The sequence below is a fragment of the Schistocerca gregaria genome, chromosome 4 (assembly GCF_023897955.1).
Source record: "Schistocerca gregaria isolate iqSchGreg1 chromosome 4, iqSchGreg1.2, whole genome shotgun sequence".
Classification (NCBI taxonomy): Eukaryota; Metazoa; Arthropoda; class Insecta; order Orthoptera; family Acrididae; genus Schistocerca; species Schistocerca gregaria.
The window spans coordinates 350,135,159-350,155,375 of NC_064923.1; the positions used below are offsets into that span (position 1 = coordinate 350,135,159).

Here is a 20,217-nt window from a genome sequence, read left to right on the forward strand (position 1 = left end):
CCGTGAGGAGAAAAGGTTCTATGTTAGCAGCAATCTCATTGGCTGCGTTACATATCAATACGCGGATCGGAGGAAGCAGAATTCGGTCCGTCTATAAGACAGCGCCATCTCGTAGTGCGGAGACGGACGAGCGCTGCGCCTGCATTGTTGTGCTTAGCGGGGCGCGCTCTGGTGGGATAGTTGTGTACGCGCTGACTACGCGGAACTATGTACACAACACATCACTATCAGGTACACGTGTAGCTCGAGGCGCACAGGTTTTAAACACCCTGATGCACACTGGAAGCTGAAGAGATGTTAACGGGTAGTGATGTAGACGGTAAGTGTGACCGTTTTTCGCAGAGCTGGGGGAGTCGTGCTCAGCGGACGCCGACTGCTCGCACATCGCCGGGGCGCGCTGCGGCGTCACGGACAGCTCCCGAAGCGCCACCTGCCACTGCGGGCCGCGCTGGGCGCCCGACCCCGTCAACAACTTCTGCCGACTCGGTGAGTGCCTCTTCTCTCCGTAACAAAAACACGCTTCGTCAGCCACACTTTGGCCCGTTCACCGGCTCAGACGTCTCGCTACATTTTCGAACGTGTTTTATGATCTATTACGAATTTTATGGAGTCCAAAAATCTCCTCATATAAAATTCAAATGGTTGAAACCAAGACAATATTGAAGAAGAATCACAAGGATCCTACGAGCCGAGTGCTGCAAAAAACAGCAGAACTTTTATCAAATAGTTCTCTACCGAAGGAGGTCATCAAGAGACTGAAACCAAACAGTTCAGTTTAATAAGTCACGACTGCAAAATACTAACACGAATTCCTTTCAGACGAATGGAAAAACTAGTAGAAGCTGACCTTGGGGTAGATCAGTTTGGATTCCGTATAAAGATTGAAACACGTGAGGCAATACTGACCCTACGACTTGTCTCAGAAGCTATATTGAGGAAAAGCAAACCCACGTTTCTAGCATTTATAGACTTAGAGAAAGCTTTAGACAATGTTGACTGGAATACTCTCTTTCAAATGCTGAAGGTGGCAGGGGTAAAATACAGGGAGCGAAAGGCTATTTACAATTTGTACAGAAACCAGACGGCAGTCATAAGAGTCGAGGGACACGAAAGGGAAGCAGTAGTTGGGAAGCGATTGAGACACGGTTGCAGCCTCTCCCCAATGTTATTCAATCTGTATATTGAGCAAGCAGTGAAGGAAACAAAAGAAAAATTCGGAGTAGGTATTAAAATCCATGGAGAAGAAATAAAAACTTTGAGGTTTGCCGATGACATTGTAATTCTGTCAGAGACAGCAAAGGACTTGGAAGAGCAGTTGAACGGAATTGGTCAGTCTCTTGAAAGGAGGGTATAAGATGAACATCAGCAAAAGCAAAACGAGGATAATGGAATGTAGTCGAATTAAGTCGGGTGATGCTGAGGGAATTAGATTAGGAAATGAGACACTTAAAGTAGTAAAGGAGTTTTGCTATTTGGTGAACAAAATAATTGATGATGGTCGAAGTAGAGAGGATATAAAATGTAGACTGGCAATGGCAAGGAAAGCGTTTCTGAAGAAGAGAAATTTGTTAACATCGAGTATAGATTTAAGCGTTAGGAAGTCGTTTCTGAAAGTATTTGTATGGAGTGTAGCCATGTATATAAGTGAAACATGGACGATAAATAGTTTGGACAAGAAGAGAATAGAAGCTTTTGAAATGTGGTGCTACAGAAGAATGCTGAAGATTAGATGGGTAGATCACATAACTAATGGGGAGGTATTGAATAGGATTGGGGAGGAGAGAAATTTGTGGCACAACTTGACCAGAAGAAGGGATCGGTTGGTAGGACATGATTTGAGGCATCAAGGGATCACCAATTTAGTACTGGCGTACAGCGTGGAGGGTAAAAATCGTAGAGGGAGACCAAGAGGTGAATACACTAAGCAGATCCAGAAGGATGTAGGCTACAGTAGGTACTGGGAGATGAAGAAGCCTGCACAGGATAGAGTAGCATGGAGAGCTGCATCAAACCAGTCTCAGGACTGAAGACCACAACAACGACAACAAGATCCACTAGGAAAATGTACCGATACGCCCAATTGTGGGTAACGTTGGAGCAGCCACTTACGACCCAGCAAAATTTTTGGCATCTTTGCTCAAACCAGTGTTAGGCGTGCGTGCAGTGATTTATCAGCCGGTTTCAGTCACTACAGCTGCAAAGTAACGACTTATTGATCAGTCTTGATGTGGTTTCCCTTTTCAAAAAGTTGCCTCTTGTGGACTCACTACACCTCATTGAAAATATGTTTTGTGCTGACATTACAGCGTTGTTTGAGCACACTCTCTGCTCTACATATTTTATATTTAACAACGAATTTTTCGAACAATTTGACGGTGTCGCTATGGGATGTCCTTTGTCTTCCCTGGTGGCCAGTCTTTTCATGGAAGATTTTGAGGAGAGAGCACTCGACTCTGCCACTTTTAAACCGGCAGTATTTTGGCTATACGTTCATGACACACTTATAGAGTGGCGTCATGGTTTGGACCGTCTCCAAGAAATTTTACGTCACATGAACTCCATACATGAAAACATAAAGTTTAGCATGGAGATGGAGAAAGACGGTTGCTTCCCATTTTTATACGTCTTGGTGCGACGTAAGAGTGATGGCACACTTGGTCACTTGGTGTACGGAAAGCCCACTCATACAGACCTGTATCTGTAAGCTACTAGTTGCCACCATCCAGCACAAACAATGGGCGTTGTCAAAACCTTACTCCACCCTGCCCATACCACCTCTGACGCCGGCCGTCTTCAAGCGGAACTGGAACACCTGAAAAAAGTATTTCTGAAGAATGGCTTTTCAACTAGGCAAGCGAACAGAGTGATGCAGACATACAAACGACGGATCAAGTAAGAAGAAGAGGCCTTCAGGTCGACTGCTTATCTACCATTTATTGGGAATATTTCTTCACAGATAGGCAGAATATTGAGAAAGTATCAAGTGAGAGTCATCTTTCGGCCTCCTTCCAAACTTCCATCACTGATGGGATCCGTTAAAGACGACTTGGGCCTGCGTAACTCAGGTGTTTACAAGATTCCGTGCGAATGAGGCAAATCATATACAGGGTGAGTCACCTAACATTACCGCTGGATATATTTCGTAACCACATCAAATACTGACGAATCGATTCCACAGACCGAACTTGAGGAGAGGGGCTAGTGTAATTGGTTAATACAAACCATAAAAAAATGCACGGAAGTATGTTTTTTAACACAAACCTACGTTTCTTTTAAATGGAACCCAGTTAGTTTTGTTAGCACATCTGAACATACACTCCTGGAAATTGAAATAAGAACACCGTGAATTCATTGTCCCAGGAAAGGGAAACTTTATTGACACATTCCCGGGGTCAGATACATCACATGATCACACTGACAGAACCACAGGCACATAGACACAGGCAACAGAGCATGCACAATGTCGGCACTAGTACAGTGTATATCCACCTTTCGCAGCAATGCTGGCTGCTATTCCCCCATGGAGACGATCGTAGAGATGCTGGATGTAGTCCTGTGGAACGGCTTGCCATGCCATTTCCACCTGCCGCCTCAGTTGGACCAGCGTTCGTGCTGGACGTGCAGGCCGCGTGAGACGACGCTTCATCCAGTCCCAAACATGCTCAATGGGGGACAGATCCGGAGATTTTGCTGGCCAGGATAGTTGACTTACACCTTCTAGAGCACGTTGGGTGGCACGGGATACATGCGGACGTGCATTGTCCTGTTGGAACAGCAAGTTCCCTTGCCGGTCTAGGAATGGTAGAACGATGGGTTCGATGACGGTTTGGATGTACCGTGCACTATTCAGTGTCCCCTCGACGATCACCAGAGGTGTACGGCCAGTGTAGGAGATCGCTCCCCACACCATGATGCCGGGTGTTGGCCCTGTGTGCCTCGGTCGTATGCAGTCCTGATTGTGGCGCTCACCTGCACGGCGCCAAACACGCATACGACCATCATTGGCACCAAGGCAGAAGCGACTCTCATCGCTGAAGACGACACGTCCCTCCATTCACGCCTGTCGCGACACCACTGGAGGCAGCCCGCACGATGTTGGGGCGTGAGCGGAAGACGGCCTAACAGTGTGCGGGACCGTAGCCCAGCTTCATGGAGACGGTTGCGAATGGTCCTCGCCGATACCCCAGGAGCAACAGTGTCCCTAATTTGCTGGGAAGTGGCTGTGCGGTCCCCTACGGCACTGCGTAGGATCCTACGGTCTTGGCGTGCACCTGTGCGTCGCTGCGGTCCGGTCCCAGGTCGACGGACACGTGCACCTTCCGCCGACCACTGGCGACAACATCGATGTACTGTGGAGACCTCACGCCCCACGTGTTGAGCAATTCGGCGGTACGTCCACCCGGCCTCCCACATGCCCACTATACGCCCTCGCTCAAAGTCCGTCAACTGCACATACGGTTCACGTCCACGCTGTCGCGGCATGCTACCAGTGTTAAAGACTGCGATGGAGCTCCGTATGCCACGGCAAACTGGCTGACACTGACGGCGGCGATGCACAAATACTGCGTAGCTAGCGCGATTCGACTGCCAACACCGCGGTTCCTGGTGTGTCCGCTGTGTCGTGCGTGTGATCATTGCTTGTACAGCCCTCTCGCAGTGTCCGGAGCAAGTATGGAGGGTCTGACACACCGGTGTCAATGTGTTCTTTTTTCCATTTCCAGGAGTGTATAAACAAATACGTAATCAGTGCCGTTCGTTGGATTGTAAAATGTTAATTACTTCCGGAGATATTGTAACCTAAAGTTGACGCTTGAGTACCACTCCTCCGTTGTTCGATCGTGTGTATCGGAGAGCACCGAATTACGTAGGGATCCAAAGGGAACGGTGATGGACCTTAGGTACAGAAGAGACTGGAACAGCACATTACATCCACATGCTAACACCTTTTTATTGGTCTTTTTCACTGACGCAAGCGTCGACTCCTAACCATCAGCACACTGATTGGTTGCAATCTCCCGGAACCGCCAGAGATTACCACTCTTCCTCCACTACACCTCTAAGGGACAGCTATGCTGTATGGTGTTGATACTGGTTGCAGAATATCTTTCCAAAGTTTCAGCAGTGACAAGTTCGCGATTTACTGAAAGAAAATTATTGAAATATTGAAAGTTGGCAATGAAAGGGATACTTACAAGCTGACGAGGATGGCGCATTGATAAGACACTAGACTAGTACTCGTGAAGACTACAGCTCAAATCCCAATGCTGCCATCCAGATATTTTTGCTACCATTTCGCTACATCGATTACGGTGAATGTCATGAGAGTTCCTTTGTAAGGACACGGTCGATGCGGTCCTCTTATTTCCTTAAGAAAACGCTTAATGGGTAAGGCTATGAATACATTTTACAGCTTTGTGTATTGTGTACACTAGTGGAAAAGTGCGGAGACAACGAATCGTCCTATCTATCAACATGGTAATAAACCATCATAAAGCAACATCTTTGAGGCAATGGTTTGTGTACAATAACGCTCCTGAAGTGGACTGCTGTGTCCAAAGTCCCAACCTAAACCCAATGGAACATCTTAGGCGTAAGTCCCCAACGTCCATCTCTACCTTCTCTGGTTTCGGCACTTGAGGAAGAATTGGCTGCCATTCCTCCATAGACGTTCAGACAACTCACTGAAAGTGTCCTCAGCAGTCTTCAAGATGTCATAAAGGTGAAGGGTGGACACACCACATGTAAGGTGTCCGGGCAGTTTTGATCAGATAGTGTACTATAGATAAAAGAACATGATAGGACGGTATATTGTATCAAGATGTGTAAATTGAATGTATGCCAGTATCGATCATAGGTATTTCGACGAAGACTGATTGGTACCCGAAGAACAACAGCGGAGATGGTCCCGTGTCTTGTGGCGATTTTCGATAACACCTATCTACACGCCAAAGTTTCTCTGATTGAGACAGTGTATTTTGCAAAACACATTCTAGTAGCTCAAAGATGAAGTTACTAGTAGCATTATTTGTTGTAAGAAAGACGCCTGGGAGCTGTTTTTGTCTTACAGCCATTGTAAGTTACTAATACTATACCTCTGAATTCCTACAGCCCGCAAGATGAACTACAGCTGCGCCGAGAACGCAAACTGCTTTTCCTTCGGGAATGCCGTCTGTAAGGACTACAAATGCGCCTGCGACGACAGCTTCCGCTTCGTCGAAGAGAGAAATTTCTGCTGGCCAATCAAAGGTAATCTTAAGTGCTTTCTGAAACTGCTCTGTTTTATTAAGAGTGTGGGCAATAAACCAATTTTTTCCTGTCTTCTTGCAATTTAAATTACATCGAGTTTAAAACACAGTAAATTATGTGACTTCCGTGTTGGAAGAAGAACGTAGATCTATGACGCAGGCAACTCTTATGTTGCAGAATTCTCTGTCTATATCTGCACTGTTGCAGTATACTGCTGTGCTTCATGGTCACGTCAGATCGGTTTTACTTGTATTCGTTGAAAATACTCGTAAGTCTTCAACAACACAGTATGTGGGTGACAACGCATCGCTGACGGTCACCGGATATCGCATCGTTGTTTAGAATGACGTCTCTAACACACAGGGAGTTTCTCGAGATGCAGTAAATACAGGACCTCACAGTGTATAGTAGCTAACTGTCGAAAATATTTTTAAAAAAATTTGTGTAAGTATGCGATACGTTTCAATATTTTGCACGAAAAGACATGCTACTTTCGTAATAGTGCACAGATTTAAGAGCGAATTCTTAATTCATAAAGCAAAGTGAATAATTTATCGTATTTACGGTTTTCAAACATTTCACCGCTGACATTAATGTTGAGCCCGTACGCAATCCTTTTTGTTTCTTACTTATTTCCAGCCAAATACCTCATTTGATACTCATCCCATAGCCTCCTTCAAGTATGCTCAGTAGAATTTCTATGACTATTTTGGCTCATTTTTTCTAGGTCATGAAGTAGTAATTTGTTTACATCTCATTACCAAGGTCACTGACCTCAGAAGCAGAGTTGGCGGCGTCCATACCCCCTCCTTCATCACGTGATAAACACAGCCATCACATTGCAAGCTACACATCCTCCCCTCCCCATGTCCCATACTCGCCCCCATCTCAAAAGAACCACATTGATTTATTAAAAATTAAACAACGAATCAAAAATTCAGGATAGCGGAAATAGCCCAGATGTGTTAGTGGGAAACTAAAAGCCCTTTCACCGCCCCGTCCTTCTCGTTCCATCGAATCACAGCGAAATATTGAGATGAAATACCCTATAAATAAAGAAATATAAAAAATCCATCATTGTAGAACTACATCAGTTGTGCTCTACACTTCTAGCCAGTTATAATCTAGTGTTAAAATGAAGTGTAAAATTGCCATTTAGATGCATTATTTCCATAATATTTACGTAAAGTTGCATAAGCAAACGCACTGCATAATGTACCAATTCCCTCCCCTACCCTGCAATAAGAACCTAATGTTTTAGCCACCAATAAAACGAAAGAGCTAAGCCCCATTTTGGCTACGCTCATAAACATCCTAATCATTTACCAAAAAGTTCTGTTTGCAAGATTTACAAATGTAAAATGGGGCCAAAAATATCTTCAGATATATTTACACTACTGACTACAAAAATTCATTTACGGACCGGTTCACCAGTTTCACATCTGTGACTTTTTTCTTTATTGCTATTTCAATTCCCCCCTCCCCCCTCAACGGGGGCGGGCTGTCAGCAGATAAAAACTGCCAAAGATTACACAAACCGTAATTGCAGATGGTTAAAATCTATAAAAGTTCACAAAAAATATGTTTTTCTAATCAATAGATAGGTGGATGATAATGGTGATTTTGAGATAAAAACAAATGACAATAAAAGAAGATTTTGTAAAATACACATAGATGGGAAGTAGAAGTTGTTTTTAAAACTCGTTTGACGATTTTTATTACAGTTAAAATATAAAAATTAAGAATGTGAATGATGCCATGGTGTAATGGTGATGCTAGGATACACAGGAAGAAACCATCATGATGAAGGTACAATGATGAGTATGATTAGGGTGCAGGTATGATTAAAAGTCACCAAGTTCGATGAAGGAGGAAGAAGAAAATGGGAGTATGGTGTGAGGGGGAGCGTTGTGATTATGGTTAGGTAGGGGGTTATAACTCTGGACGGATTTCATTGTTGGGGAGAGAAAGTTGGTTAAAATTCCGGCGGGGGAGGATGGATAAAGCATGGACGTGCATGGAAGGTAAAATGTGGATGTGATAGTGCAACAGGGAATCTAGATACGTTATTGGTGGTTGGGAAACTGAGTGTTGGGACTGTGTTCTGCGATTAATGTATTAGATCTGAAGATTCTCTAGAAACAGAATATGGTGTGGGAAGTGGATGAATTGGTACAGGATGCTAGATAGGGAAGATAGGGGATGCAGAAGGCGAGGTGAAGGGTACTTTTTTTTAGTATTTCAAGGGACTATAGAATTTAGGCGAGGCAGACATCCAGGCAACGTGGGTGTAGATTAAGATGGGATGCATGAGGGACTTATGTGTGTGGATAATGGTAGAAGGATGTAGACATCAGGTGCGACCTGTCAGTAGTTTCCGTATCTTAAGCTCTGTATAGGATGATAAGGAGATGTGCATTCAACGTTAGTTTTCTGTCAAGAGTTATCTCTAAATACTTTTGTGTGTTACTCAGAGGGGGAGACGGTAACCTGGAAGACGGAAGCGCCAAGTGGTGCGACCCAAGATGGTGGCTTGGCTTTCGTGTGCATGTACTTCGAGTTTCCACATGTTACACCACTCGATTAGAAGTTGGAGTGAGGCATCGAAGAGTTGAATGGTATGATGAGTGGATAGGTCGACGTTGTCGACAGCATATTGCAGAAGGTATGTTGGGGCTGGCGCTTTTGGAAATGTCTGCAGAGTACAGCATGTAAAGGAGAGGTGAAAGGACAGAGCATTGAGGCACGTCTGCAACAAGGTGGAGGATGTGAGAGCAGGCATGGTTGATTGTCACATATGTAGGACAGTGTTGAAGGAAGGATCCTATTAGGTGGGCATCGTTAAGTAGGAATGCATAGGTTTGTAGTTTGAAGATCAGGGCAGAATCCCATACCCAAGAGAAGACTTTTTGGATATCAAGGGAGACAAATATGGCGGACTTCAATTTATTCAATTGATGTGAAAACAGGTGACTAAGGTAAAGAATTTGGTCGTCGATGTAATAGTTGGGACAAAAGCAACACTTGGTATTGGGAATGGGTAGGTGGGTTGTAAGATGCTGATGGATTCGATGAGTAAGAATAGTTTTAAAAATTTTGCTGGAAACTGATCCGAGGCTGCAGGGTTGATATGCTGATGTTTGCGACGGTGACTCATCAGGTTTCAGGAAGAGGAGAACTTTAGATGTTTTCCACTGCTCTTGGTAAGAAATTGTGTACAGAGTGGTATTGTAAAGGTGTGAAGGATGGCAAAGGTTTCATGATAGGCTCTGGGACTTTCCTTGAGGTGGCGATAGGTAATTGTATCATGACTAGCCGCTGTGTTTTGCTTTTTAGCGAGTGTTTGTGTAATATCGTCAGCCTATACTGGTGTGTTTAGTTCTGCTCATGGAGTGCTGTGTAAGTACTGGGAGTATGGTATGAGAGGTACATACATGTGGTACATACACGTAAGAGTCCATGGTGTAATCAAAGTTAGGATGATGTGGGATGGTGAATATCTCTTCCAAGAGGGATGCGAAGCGGTTGGCTTTGGTGAGGTTGCCTAGAAATGTCTGTTGCTATGTAGAATTGGATAAGTGGGAGTGGGTTTTTTCTGGAGAGTCTATGAAATTATTTCCAATACTTTGTAGAGTTTATAGGTGTTTTGTTCAGTTTAGTGCTGTCATATGCCAGTCCTGACGACATTTGGCTTGTAAGTAATTGTGAACATATCGCTAGAACTGTCAGAGCAGTATGAGCGAGTCTCAGTCGCGAGTAGGAAGGAATTCTATGTATGCACGAAGAGTTTTCGAAACAGGGCAATAGCAGGTGGAGGAGGAGTTGGACGGTCGTAGGAGAGAGTTTAGAGTGGGGTATGGTTGGAAATGGCATCCGCGATATGTTTAGATTAATGCATTGTTTGTGAAGGTAGTTTTGGTGCAGTGACAACAGGTAAGTGTATTTCTGTAATGTTCTGCCAGGTGATCACTGTATTGTAAGCATCGCCGGAATTATACACTTGTTTAGTGTATCAAGTTGCTTCTACAGAATCCTTCCTGAGGTAAACCAAAGCCCCATTTTGATTAGTGTGTCAGTGGTCTTAGGTGATTCTGAGAACACACATATTATGAAGCAAAGTCCATTACCAATTTGAACGCGGAGTGTCTTGCATACATTGACTCTTGGTTGCGATATCATGTAAGATCTCTTCTTCCGTGTACTCTAGGTTGATTTTTCGATCCATGCTGTGAATGTGACGGGTAAGCGAGGAGGTTGGGGCTGGTTAGGTGGAGGGTTTGTAAGGTCCGTAATGGTAGCATTTCCTTCAAAAGAGGGGATAACTCGGAGGAGGGATGAATGGGAACCGACAGTTTTAATGATGATGGAATCTCTCATAGGGATGAGTTGCCGGATTTTGCGTTGCTGGTATGTAGCACTGAATGTGAGCTAGGCTTGTCTTTGGATTGAGAAATGTGGGCTGACATCTGCTGTTCTGAGATGATTTCAGCCTGCATGTCATTGGTATCTGGGAGAGTTAGCTGGGTTCTCTTAGTTTCACACTGACGATCACTGGTACTCGGCCTTTTATTTTAATTATAGTTTTGGTTGGGTGTGGGAGGGAGGTTGCGGGATGACTGTATGTAGGGAATGTTTACCTGCTGGTGTCGTTGAATGAGCCATAGCTGGTATGTGAATCGCTACTGGGGAAATTTAGAGCACCAGCATTTGAGGCTGACTGCAGTACAATTTTACTGCCGCCAACTTATATTTCGCGTAAAGACCACAAAGATCAGATAAGAGAGATTAGGGCTCGTACAGAGGCATACAGGCAGTCATTTTTCCCTCGTTCTCTCTGGGAGTGGAATAGGGGGAGAAGATGCTAGTTGTGGTACGAGGTACCCTCCCCCACGCACCGTATGGTGGATTGCGGGGTATGTGTGTAGATGTAGATGATATCGGGGCTGCTCCTGTTGATGGTAGACAGTTCTCATTCCAAGATCAGATCTAACCTTTCCACGGTAAAATACAAGGGAAGCATACAAACAAATTGACATTCTAGATGTAATTAGTTAGGTGTACTAATGATGAAGATGCTGTATCACTATGAACATAAAATTAGTTGACCGCTAATTATCTGGACCTAATCGAAATCAACAGCTGCATTCACGCTCTGAAACGTTTGTCAGTTGGAAATGAAGACTCGCTGCAAGCGTATTTCCTATACTCAACAGCAATATATGGTAAAAAAAAAGCACGAGACATACACACATTCACACAACCTCACAACCACACACATCTCACACAACACCATTTCAGGACGGAAGGAAGGTGTTTTTATCACTTAAACTACGACGCAATTTTAGGAAGGAAGGACAAAGATTTTCACTGCAGTACGTATATCACTTATACTGAACAACTACTGCCTTGTTCGTACACACACACACACACACACACACACACACACACACACACACACACATACACAAAGAGGGCGACAGAGACGCAATATCTCCAAAGATGGAGAGTCGATGTCTCGAAAATAAATTTTTTGATACAATTGTTTATCATTTATCGAGCACCAAACATCCAAACACGCACACACACACACACACACACACACACACACACATATATATATATATATATATATATATATATATATATATATATATATATATATATATATATATATACCTGGAAATTGAAATAAGAACACCGTGAATTCGTTGTCCCAGGAAGGGGAAACTTTATTGACACATTCCTGGGGTCATATACATCACATGATCACACTGACAGAACCACAGGCACATAGACACAGGCAACAGAGCATGCACAATGTCGGCACTAGTACAGTGTATATCCACCTTTCGCAGCAATGCAGGCTGCTATTCTCCCATGGAGACGAACGTAGAGATGCTGGATGTAGTCCTGTGGAACGGCTTGCCATGCCATTTCCACCTGCCGCCTCAGTTGGACCAGCGTTCGTGCTGGACGTGCAGACCGCGTGAGACGACGCTTCATCCAGTCCCAAACATGCTCAATGGGGGACAGATCCGGAGATCTTGCTGGCCAGGATAGTTGACTTACACATTCTAGAGCACGTTGGGTGGCACGGGATACATGCGGACGTGCATTGTCCTATTGGAACAGCAAGTTCCCTTGCCGGTCTAGGAATGGTAGAACGATGGGTTCGATGACGGTTTGGATGTACCGTGCACTATTCAGTGTCCCCTCGACGATCACCAGAGGTGTACGGCCAGTGTAGGAGATCGCTCCCCACACCATGATGCCGGGTGTTGGCCCTGTGTGCCTCGGTCGTATGCAGTCCTGATTGTGGCGCTCACCTGCACGGCGCCAAACACGCATACGACCATCATTGGCACCAAGGCAGAAGCGACTCTCATCGCTGAAGACGACACGTCCCTCCATTCACGCCTGTCGCGACACCACTGGAGGCGGGCTGCACGATGTTGGGGCGTGAGCAGTGCGGTCCCCTACGGCACTGCGTAGGATCCTACGGTCTTGGCGTGCATCCGTGCGTCGCTGCGGTCCGGTCCCAGGTCGACGGGCACGTGCACCTTCCGCCGACCACTGGCGACAACATCGATGTACTGTGGAGACCTCACGCCCCACGTGTTGAGCAATTCGGCGGTACGTCCACCCGGCCTCCCGCATGCCCACTATACGCCCTCGCTCAAAGTCCGTCAACTGCACATACGGTTCACGTCCACGCTGTCGCGGCATGCTACCAGTGTTAAAGACTGCGATGGAGCTCCGTATGCCACGGCAAACTGGCTGACACTGACGGCGGCGGTGCACAATTGCTGCGCAGCTAGCGCCATTCGACGGCCAACACCGCGGTTCCTGGTGTGTCCGCTGTGCCGTGCGCGTGATCATTGCTTGTACGGCCCTCTCACAGTGTCCGGAGCAAGTATGGTGGGTCTGACACACCGGTGTCAATGTGTTCTTTTTCCCATTTCCAGGAGTGTATATATATTCACACAAATTGCTTGCTTATCATAATTAACAAATTGTAATTATAGATCTCTATGAAAAATTCGAGCGAAATAAATTGCATTATGCACAGAATGTAATGGGAACAATTGCAAATATTTCTATTGGTGACTGAGGACGGTAAACTGAAAAACGTTACTTCACTATTTACGTTATTTACAGGCTAATTATTGTAGCTATTAGAAGTAATACGGTTTAGGTAATTTAGTACCTCCAAGTACCTGTGGCGGGGGCAGGTCATTAACGTGTATTTTCCCCTGAGCAGCAGGTCAGATGTTGAAGTATGGATACGTGTATGAAAAACAGTTAGTCTATACTTAAAGCCGTGGAACACCTAGTGCTGCCGTTATGACTATGAAGAAAGCATCAGATCATAAAATTTGTGAAGTGTTTGTGAGAAGACTGTTTGATGCAAATAAATAACAACCAACACACTGGTGTGTGCAAATATTATGGTACCACATATAAAGATACCTTCATTTACGCCTATTAAATTCTGTATAAGATTTTGCACACTTGCATTACTTATTAAAATACACACAGAGTGCAATTTGGCACTATTGACAAAGACATTTTCGCTAGTAATACTCATTAACAATGAACGTTTAACTGCTGTACTACACTTGCTAGCCCTATGGACCTTCAAATTAAACATTTCTGTGTCTGAATTGCCTGTATAACTTAATGCAATACTCGTAGCTTGCTTATTTGAACTACTTAAAGAAAACATAGCATAGTAATGATAGTAGTTCGATTTTTGTATCACACATTAAACTCATATAAATTCTTAAAAACTGGTTGCAGACACACGCACATGAACGCTACTGTAGATCTGATTTACAGCTTAAAGTTCCTAGAATTATGTATGTTAACCTCATGACTAAAATTCACCAAGAGTTCGATATTCCTGCCACATTCTGAGCAAATTAAATAATTCTCAACGAAAATTGTATTACTAATTCGTTATTACATTGCGTAAGCAAACGCTCGTTTTACCTTTTCATAGAGACAATATTTTTACTCGTTCTATTATTCCATAGCAAATGATGAATAGCTTCCAGTGAAATCCATAGATCGATTTGCAAGCCACTCTACTAACGATTTTTTGTAGTCAGTAACAAAAACATAGTTGATCATATTTTTTGTCTCATTTTACGCAGTTCAAGTATTTTAGAGATGTAAATACTGCCAACATACTTTTTTTACTCAATAAATGTACTATTTTTTAGCATAAACAATATGGGACTACGCTGTAATTGGCTTTCTCATTGTATTGGCAGGTATATTATTGGGCTCCGATTTAAGGATAATGGACGGTGGCAGTACATTATGCAGTGTGTGTGTTTACGCAATTTGACGTAAATATTGTGCAAATAATGCAACTAGGCGGCATTTTGAATTATAACTTTATTGCTAACTCTGACTGGCTGGTGAGGAGATGGATGGAGCTTGGGATTTATACTACAATTAATTTCATTCCGACACCTTGTATTTTTTAAGTTTATTTATTCGATGCGTCATTTTAATAGCTCACTGTGATGCGGAGTAAGGAGAGGTTGGGGTAGGGAGAGATTTCCCACCAACACAACTGGGCTGTTTATGTCATCTTGACTGTTTTTCATTGGCTGTTTCATTTTTAAAATTTCACTGTGATTGGTTTGACATAGACGGAGGGGTAGGGGAGTGTGCCTTGTCACATAATAGAAAAGACAGGTTGCAGCTAGTCATTTAATAGATAAGGAGGAGTATGTCTGCCAACAATTCGGATTTTGGGTAAGTAACTGGATCATGTAATATAAACAAATGACTTTATTATTTGTAAACAAAGTGTGGCAGAATGCTCATAGATACTACTATGCTCTATAATTCTTACCTTCAACCAGGGGTCCTATAACAACTTCAAACTCCTGACCTTTTCGAAAACCGATTACATATTCCCAGAAACTGTTTTGGCCCAGGTTGTGCTACCTGGAACGTCCTGTATGGTTTATTACAATGAAATTGTTTCATATCGCAGATTATTACCTTACACAATCGGAGCTTAAAAATGTTAGTAAAGATGGAGTGAGCTTAGTAACTTTTTACAGGAAAATATCGAGATCAATCGTAATTTTACAAACGGTAATAACCCACCGACAGTCACTTTATCGTCATTTTTTCCGCTTATATCCAGCAGATCATTTAGTTAATTAGAAAAAATGGCCAGCTTCATCAATTCATTCCCCCTATTTCTACCTTTCCAGCTCTGAATGACGAGTGTTCAGAAACATTGGACTGCTACTACAATGGTTCCATATGCACGAACGGCATCTGCGCGTGTGCTGAGGGCTACCATGAAACATACAAAGGCACTTGTCTCAAGGACATCAAAGGTAAGTGGCTTATCTCGCTTAGACATTTTGAATTTACCTTGGGTTCCTTAATCATGTGCACAAAATTTTATGGTAACGTAATGAAACACCTGCTGTAATTAGTTTGGTATTTTAGATAATTATTTTTAGCTGTTCCGAATTGTCATTCCCATATTAATGAGCAGTGAAGTAGTTAGAGTCTCGGTCTGGCACACAGTTTTAGTCTGCCAGGAAGTTTTATATAGTGTGAAGCCACATGCTTTACGTGAATACTTACTAGCAATACACGCTCAACATCGCAATCTGTGGCGTTTGCTATCATGTCCGAAATCAATAAAAAAATCTGAGCCCCATAAGTTAAATGATGTCACAAATTCATAAACAGTAATAGATTTAATCTATTCAATGAGGAATGATATTGGCTGCAAATCATTCCAGAAGATTGATCCCTGGGTTCACTTGTGCTAGGTTCCAAGATGTAGAAGCATTAATTCAGAGAACATGGAGTACTGGTAAACACCGCTCAAGGAAATCACAATTCATACAAGATCCACAATAACAAAACGTCGGCGATATTGCTTCAGAGTTGTTTACTTACTTTTTGCAGACAATAACAAAAACTACATGAATGGTAAGTTACGCGAACTGCCCTCACGACATCTTACACTAAATTGCTGCTGGCGTCCTTCAAACAGATTAGGAAAAGTGCTGTCACGAAAACAAAGTACAAATATGTATTTCGTAGTAGAAGTAAGCTTCCTGGTCACAAGCAGTTATTTAATTTATAATACTTGTAACTCAAAAGGGCTTATCAATTGTAAATTAAATCAGTTGGAATGTACACAAAGATGGTAGCAACACTATGTGAGACATCTATTCCATCTACAGATCGTTCTGCCCCCTAAGCATACTAAAATACATGAAATTTTTACGAAATTTAAAATTGCTATAAAATGTTGTGTAAAGTATATCATCTTAAAGCATTTGGTGTGCTAATTTTAAAACTTGCCTTATATTTCGCGTGACAGCTATATTTCAAAAATTATGGACAGAAGAACATTGAGAGTAATATGTCTAAAACTTTTGTCCTCTAACATTAGTTGAATGAGCTATATTTTGAAAGTATCGTGTGATTGGATTCTGACACTAGACGGCGGATTCATTTCTCCACGCGTGATACAGTTTTGTAATTAGCAAAAAGGCTAGATTCCCTCTGAAACTATCACCCTATCATGATTTTTAGTTGTGCCTCAAATTACGGTAACTATATATGGGATAATCACTGGTTACAACATTCAAAATATGGATTTCTTACAGAGATCTGAAAGTAAAATTTCAGAAGATTTGTTTGGTGTCTACGAGATCTGCAAATAGTTATGGTTGTTGTGTTGATGTTAGAGACATGTCTTGTATATAACAAATATAGCATTTACATAATCCCCTTTAAAATGTGGTTCCAAGCTTCCCACAAAGGAGCCAATAAATTGAGAATGACGCTGTCGACATAAAATAATCATTGCAGAAACATTCGGAACATTGGTAACACAGTACCATAATATATTGGTTTACTGCTAACCAGTTGATCGCTTAGAAACTTGTCCTTGTCAACAACGAGATGTTTAATCATTTCCAGCTCCTCTAGTAGATTCAACTTCTCCTCCTTCTGAGCAAGGTCTAGTACCCTCAGGTTTTGTAATGTGGGGGATTAGTGCCCGCTGGACCTGCGATGCTCAGCAAGTACGGAATTTTGGTTAATCTGACCTTTATTAGTTAACAAGCACTCCATAAACATGATTTTTAACCTTATGCCAGTCTGGCCTATATATGACCTTTCGTAGTCAATGCACCCCAATCTATGTACGTCCGACCCTGCATACCTATCTCTCGGGCGGCATTCATTATACTGAAGCTTATTGGCTACCACGTGGCATCTCCGGCACCGCAGCTGGGAGTGCATGTCGGCTGCCATGTGCGGAGGGAATCTGTCGTCCAGTTAAGTCGGACGGAAAGTGTTGCACACTGAAACGCAATTGCGATAGATAGAAAATGAATAAAATTACAATCCTGGTTTCAACACTAAATTTTCTACCTTTATTCAGTTACTCATCATACTGCCTAATACGCTGTTTTTTGGAATTACTGTCTCTGTTTTAAAAGTGAGTGCACTGATATTTATGATCTTTGGATGTTCTTCACGTTCTTCGAAATTGTACAATTTTTCCCTTACAAGCTGCTTTTTTTTTATCAAGAACTGCAAAATAATTCCCCAAGTCGTTCGTATGTTATCGTTTCACGTCGGCAGCAAGAATTAGTAAACCCTCAGACAACTGGAGCAATATAGACGGAATATTTAAAACTCTCATTCAGTGGATTTTGAAATATCATAGGAAAATCTCAATGATGTCGCGCCAATGCGTTAATTCATGCACGCCAGTAGCTTCTACATTTCTTCTGCCATTTATAAGTTATATATTGATAATGTGTGACACAAGGTTCTTAGAAAGAAATAAAAAATTCGAGCAAAGATGGCACACAGCTTTGAATGTTATGATGCTACTTTTAGTTGCAATACTGTTGTGGAAATAGCATTATAACAGTAGATATAATACGTGACTCCTATGGTAGTGTGACTGACGTAAAACAGATGGCGCTCAGTTTCTGCTGCTTGTTAAATTACATCCGGATATTGATAACTTGTTAATTCGATAACGGCGAATTCTCGACAACTTGAAACTTCCTGGCAGATTAAAACTGTGTGCCGGGCCGAGACTCGAACTCGGGACCTTTGCCTTTCGCAGGCAAGTGCTCTACTAACATTTTTTTCTTTTTTCTCGTTTTTTCCTTTTTTTTGCTTTCTGGGTTTTTTTTTTTTTTTTTTTTTTTTTTTTTTTTTTTTTTTTTTTTTTTACGGCCTCCCATCCTCCCCTTCCATTCGCTCTCCTTCATGCGCCTTCTTCGGCGAGTTTCAATGCCCCACTTTTCTTTGTTTTTTTTTTTTATGGGTTACGAAACTGCATTGCATCTTGAAGACAATGTTAGAAAATTGTAAATTGTAATCCGAATTGATTACGGTGGAACTCTCTCTATAATACTATTGACTGCATTAACGGAACACAAAATATTCTTCCATTACAATTAAAACGAAAGTGATGGTTCAAATGGTTCAAATGGCTCTGAGCACTATGGGACTCAACTGCTGTGGTCATCAGTCCCCTAGAACTTAGAACTACTTAAACCTAACTAACCTAAGGGCATCACACACATCCATGCCCGAGGCAGGATTCGAACCTGCGACCGTAGCAGTCGCACGATTCCGGACTGCGCGCCTAGAACTGCGAGACCACCGCGGCCGGCAAAACGAAAGTGAGAGAGAAGCAAAAGTAAAAAGTAAGATAGGAAATTAAACTTCTTCAGTGATGCACGTCTTTTGCATGAGAATAGTTTTTCCCTACTATTCTTGTGCTGTGGCATGACTCCTGTTACTTCTTGGGAAAACATGCTTTTTCGGGGTTCTGTTGAGGCCTTCACGGCTACCGTAGCGGCCCCGGGGCACACGAAGTCCCCACCGTACTTCACCCTCAACAGCAATCCCCTACTTTGGCAGTCTATCTTGTTCGGTCGATTTCATATTATTTAGGTATTAACCTATGCCTTGTTTCTGAAATAAAATTTGCATCATATTTCCGAACTTCTTTTGATGGTCTTTGCTCCGGTATATTTTGAAGTATTCGTCTTTCATATATTCTCGATATTCTTGTAGATTGTCATTGCCTTTGTTGTTAACAACATAATTGACAAAATTTCCTAATACCCACAAGATGACATTTTTTTGTGGTGGGAAGGAAATTTCTTCTGGGAACAGTATATCGTTTAGTGTGATTTCTCTTCCATCGGTCCGTTTGAGAAAAGCGACTTGCAATACAATGCCATTCCAAATATTCTTGTATCCATTACAGATGAAGCGATGCTTTAAGGAGTCCAAATTGTGACATTTTTGGCACACATTGGTTGCTTGTAGCCCTATTGAATACAGTTTTTCATTGGTACTAATGATGTTGTTGACAACTCTGTACCATGACGCTTGCACTTCCGTAGTCAGTGTTATGTTATTTACATTAGTCCATATTTTTTCCCAGTTTTTGTTGGGATACTTCAGCTCCATTTTATTTTGGTTTTCGCGTGATTGTAACTTCTCTACTACATATTTACTTGTCCTCTTATTTTTGTCTGTTAAAATGCATGTCAAGTAGCTTAATTCTACATAAAAATCCTTATGTTGCGAACATCTACTAGCGGCTGCATGCTTTCTGGTTTGAGAAGGTCAAATAGAGCGGCAGTTATGCTCTTCGGCTGTGTCTCTATGAGTTTTAGCGTTCTTTTAATGAAGAGGGCAGTGTTTTTCCTCCGAAGATCTGTCAGCCCTAGGCCTCCGTTTTCGGGTCTCGATGTAGTCGTTCCTGCTGCTACTCTAAAAATATGGCCTTTCCATACGTATCGACAGATTGTGCTCACTATAGATTTCACTACGTCTGGAGGTGTTGGTAAAATCTGAGCGACATATGCAGCTTTCGAAAGAACTGCTCAATTTATTAGTTTAATTCTTTGCTTGATATTTAAGTCTCTC

At 42.6% G+C, this 20,217-nt stretch overlaps 1 protein-coding gene across 1 annotated transcript in view; it reads left to right on the top strand.

Annotated features, from left to right (window-relative positions):
• The window catches only part of LOC126268020 (multiple epidermal growth factor-like domains protein 6), a 166,608-nt gene that overhangs the window by 102,775 nt on the left and 43,616 nt on the right, over nucleotides 1-20,217 (top strand). The window contains exons 7-9 of the mRNA XM_049973432.1: nucleotides 343-486; nucleotides 6,109-6,246; nucleotides 15,486-15,614. Coding sequence (XP_049829389.1) covers nucleotides 343-486; nucleotides 6,109-6,246; nucleotides 15,486-15,614 — 411 coding nt within the window. The remainder of the gene's footprint in view (nucleotides 1-342; nucleotides 487-6,108; nucleotides 6,247-15,485; nucleotides 15,615-20,217) is intronic.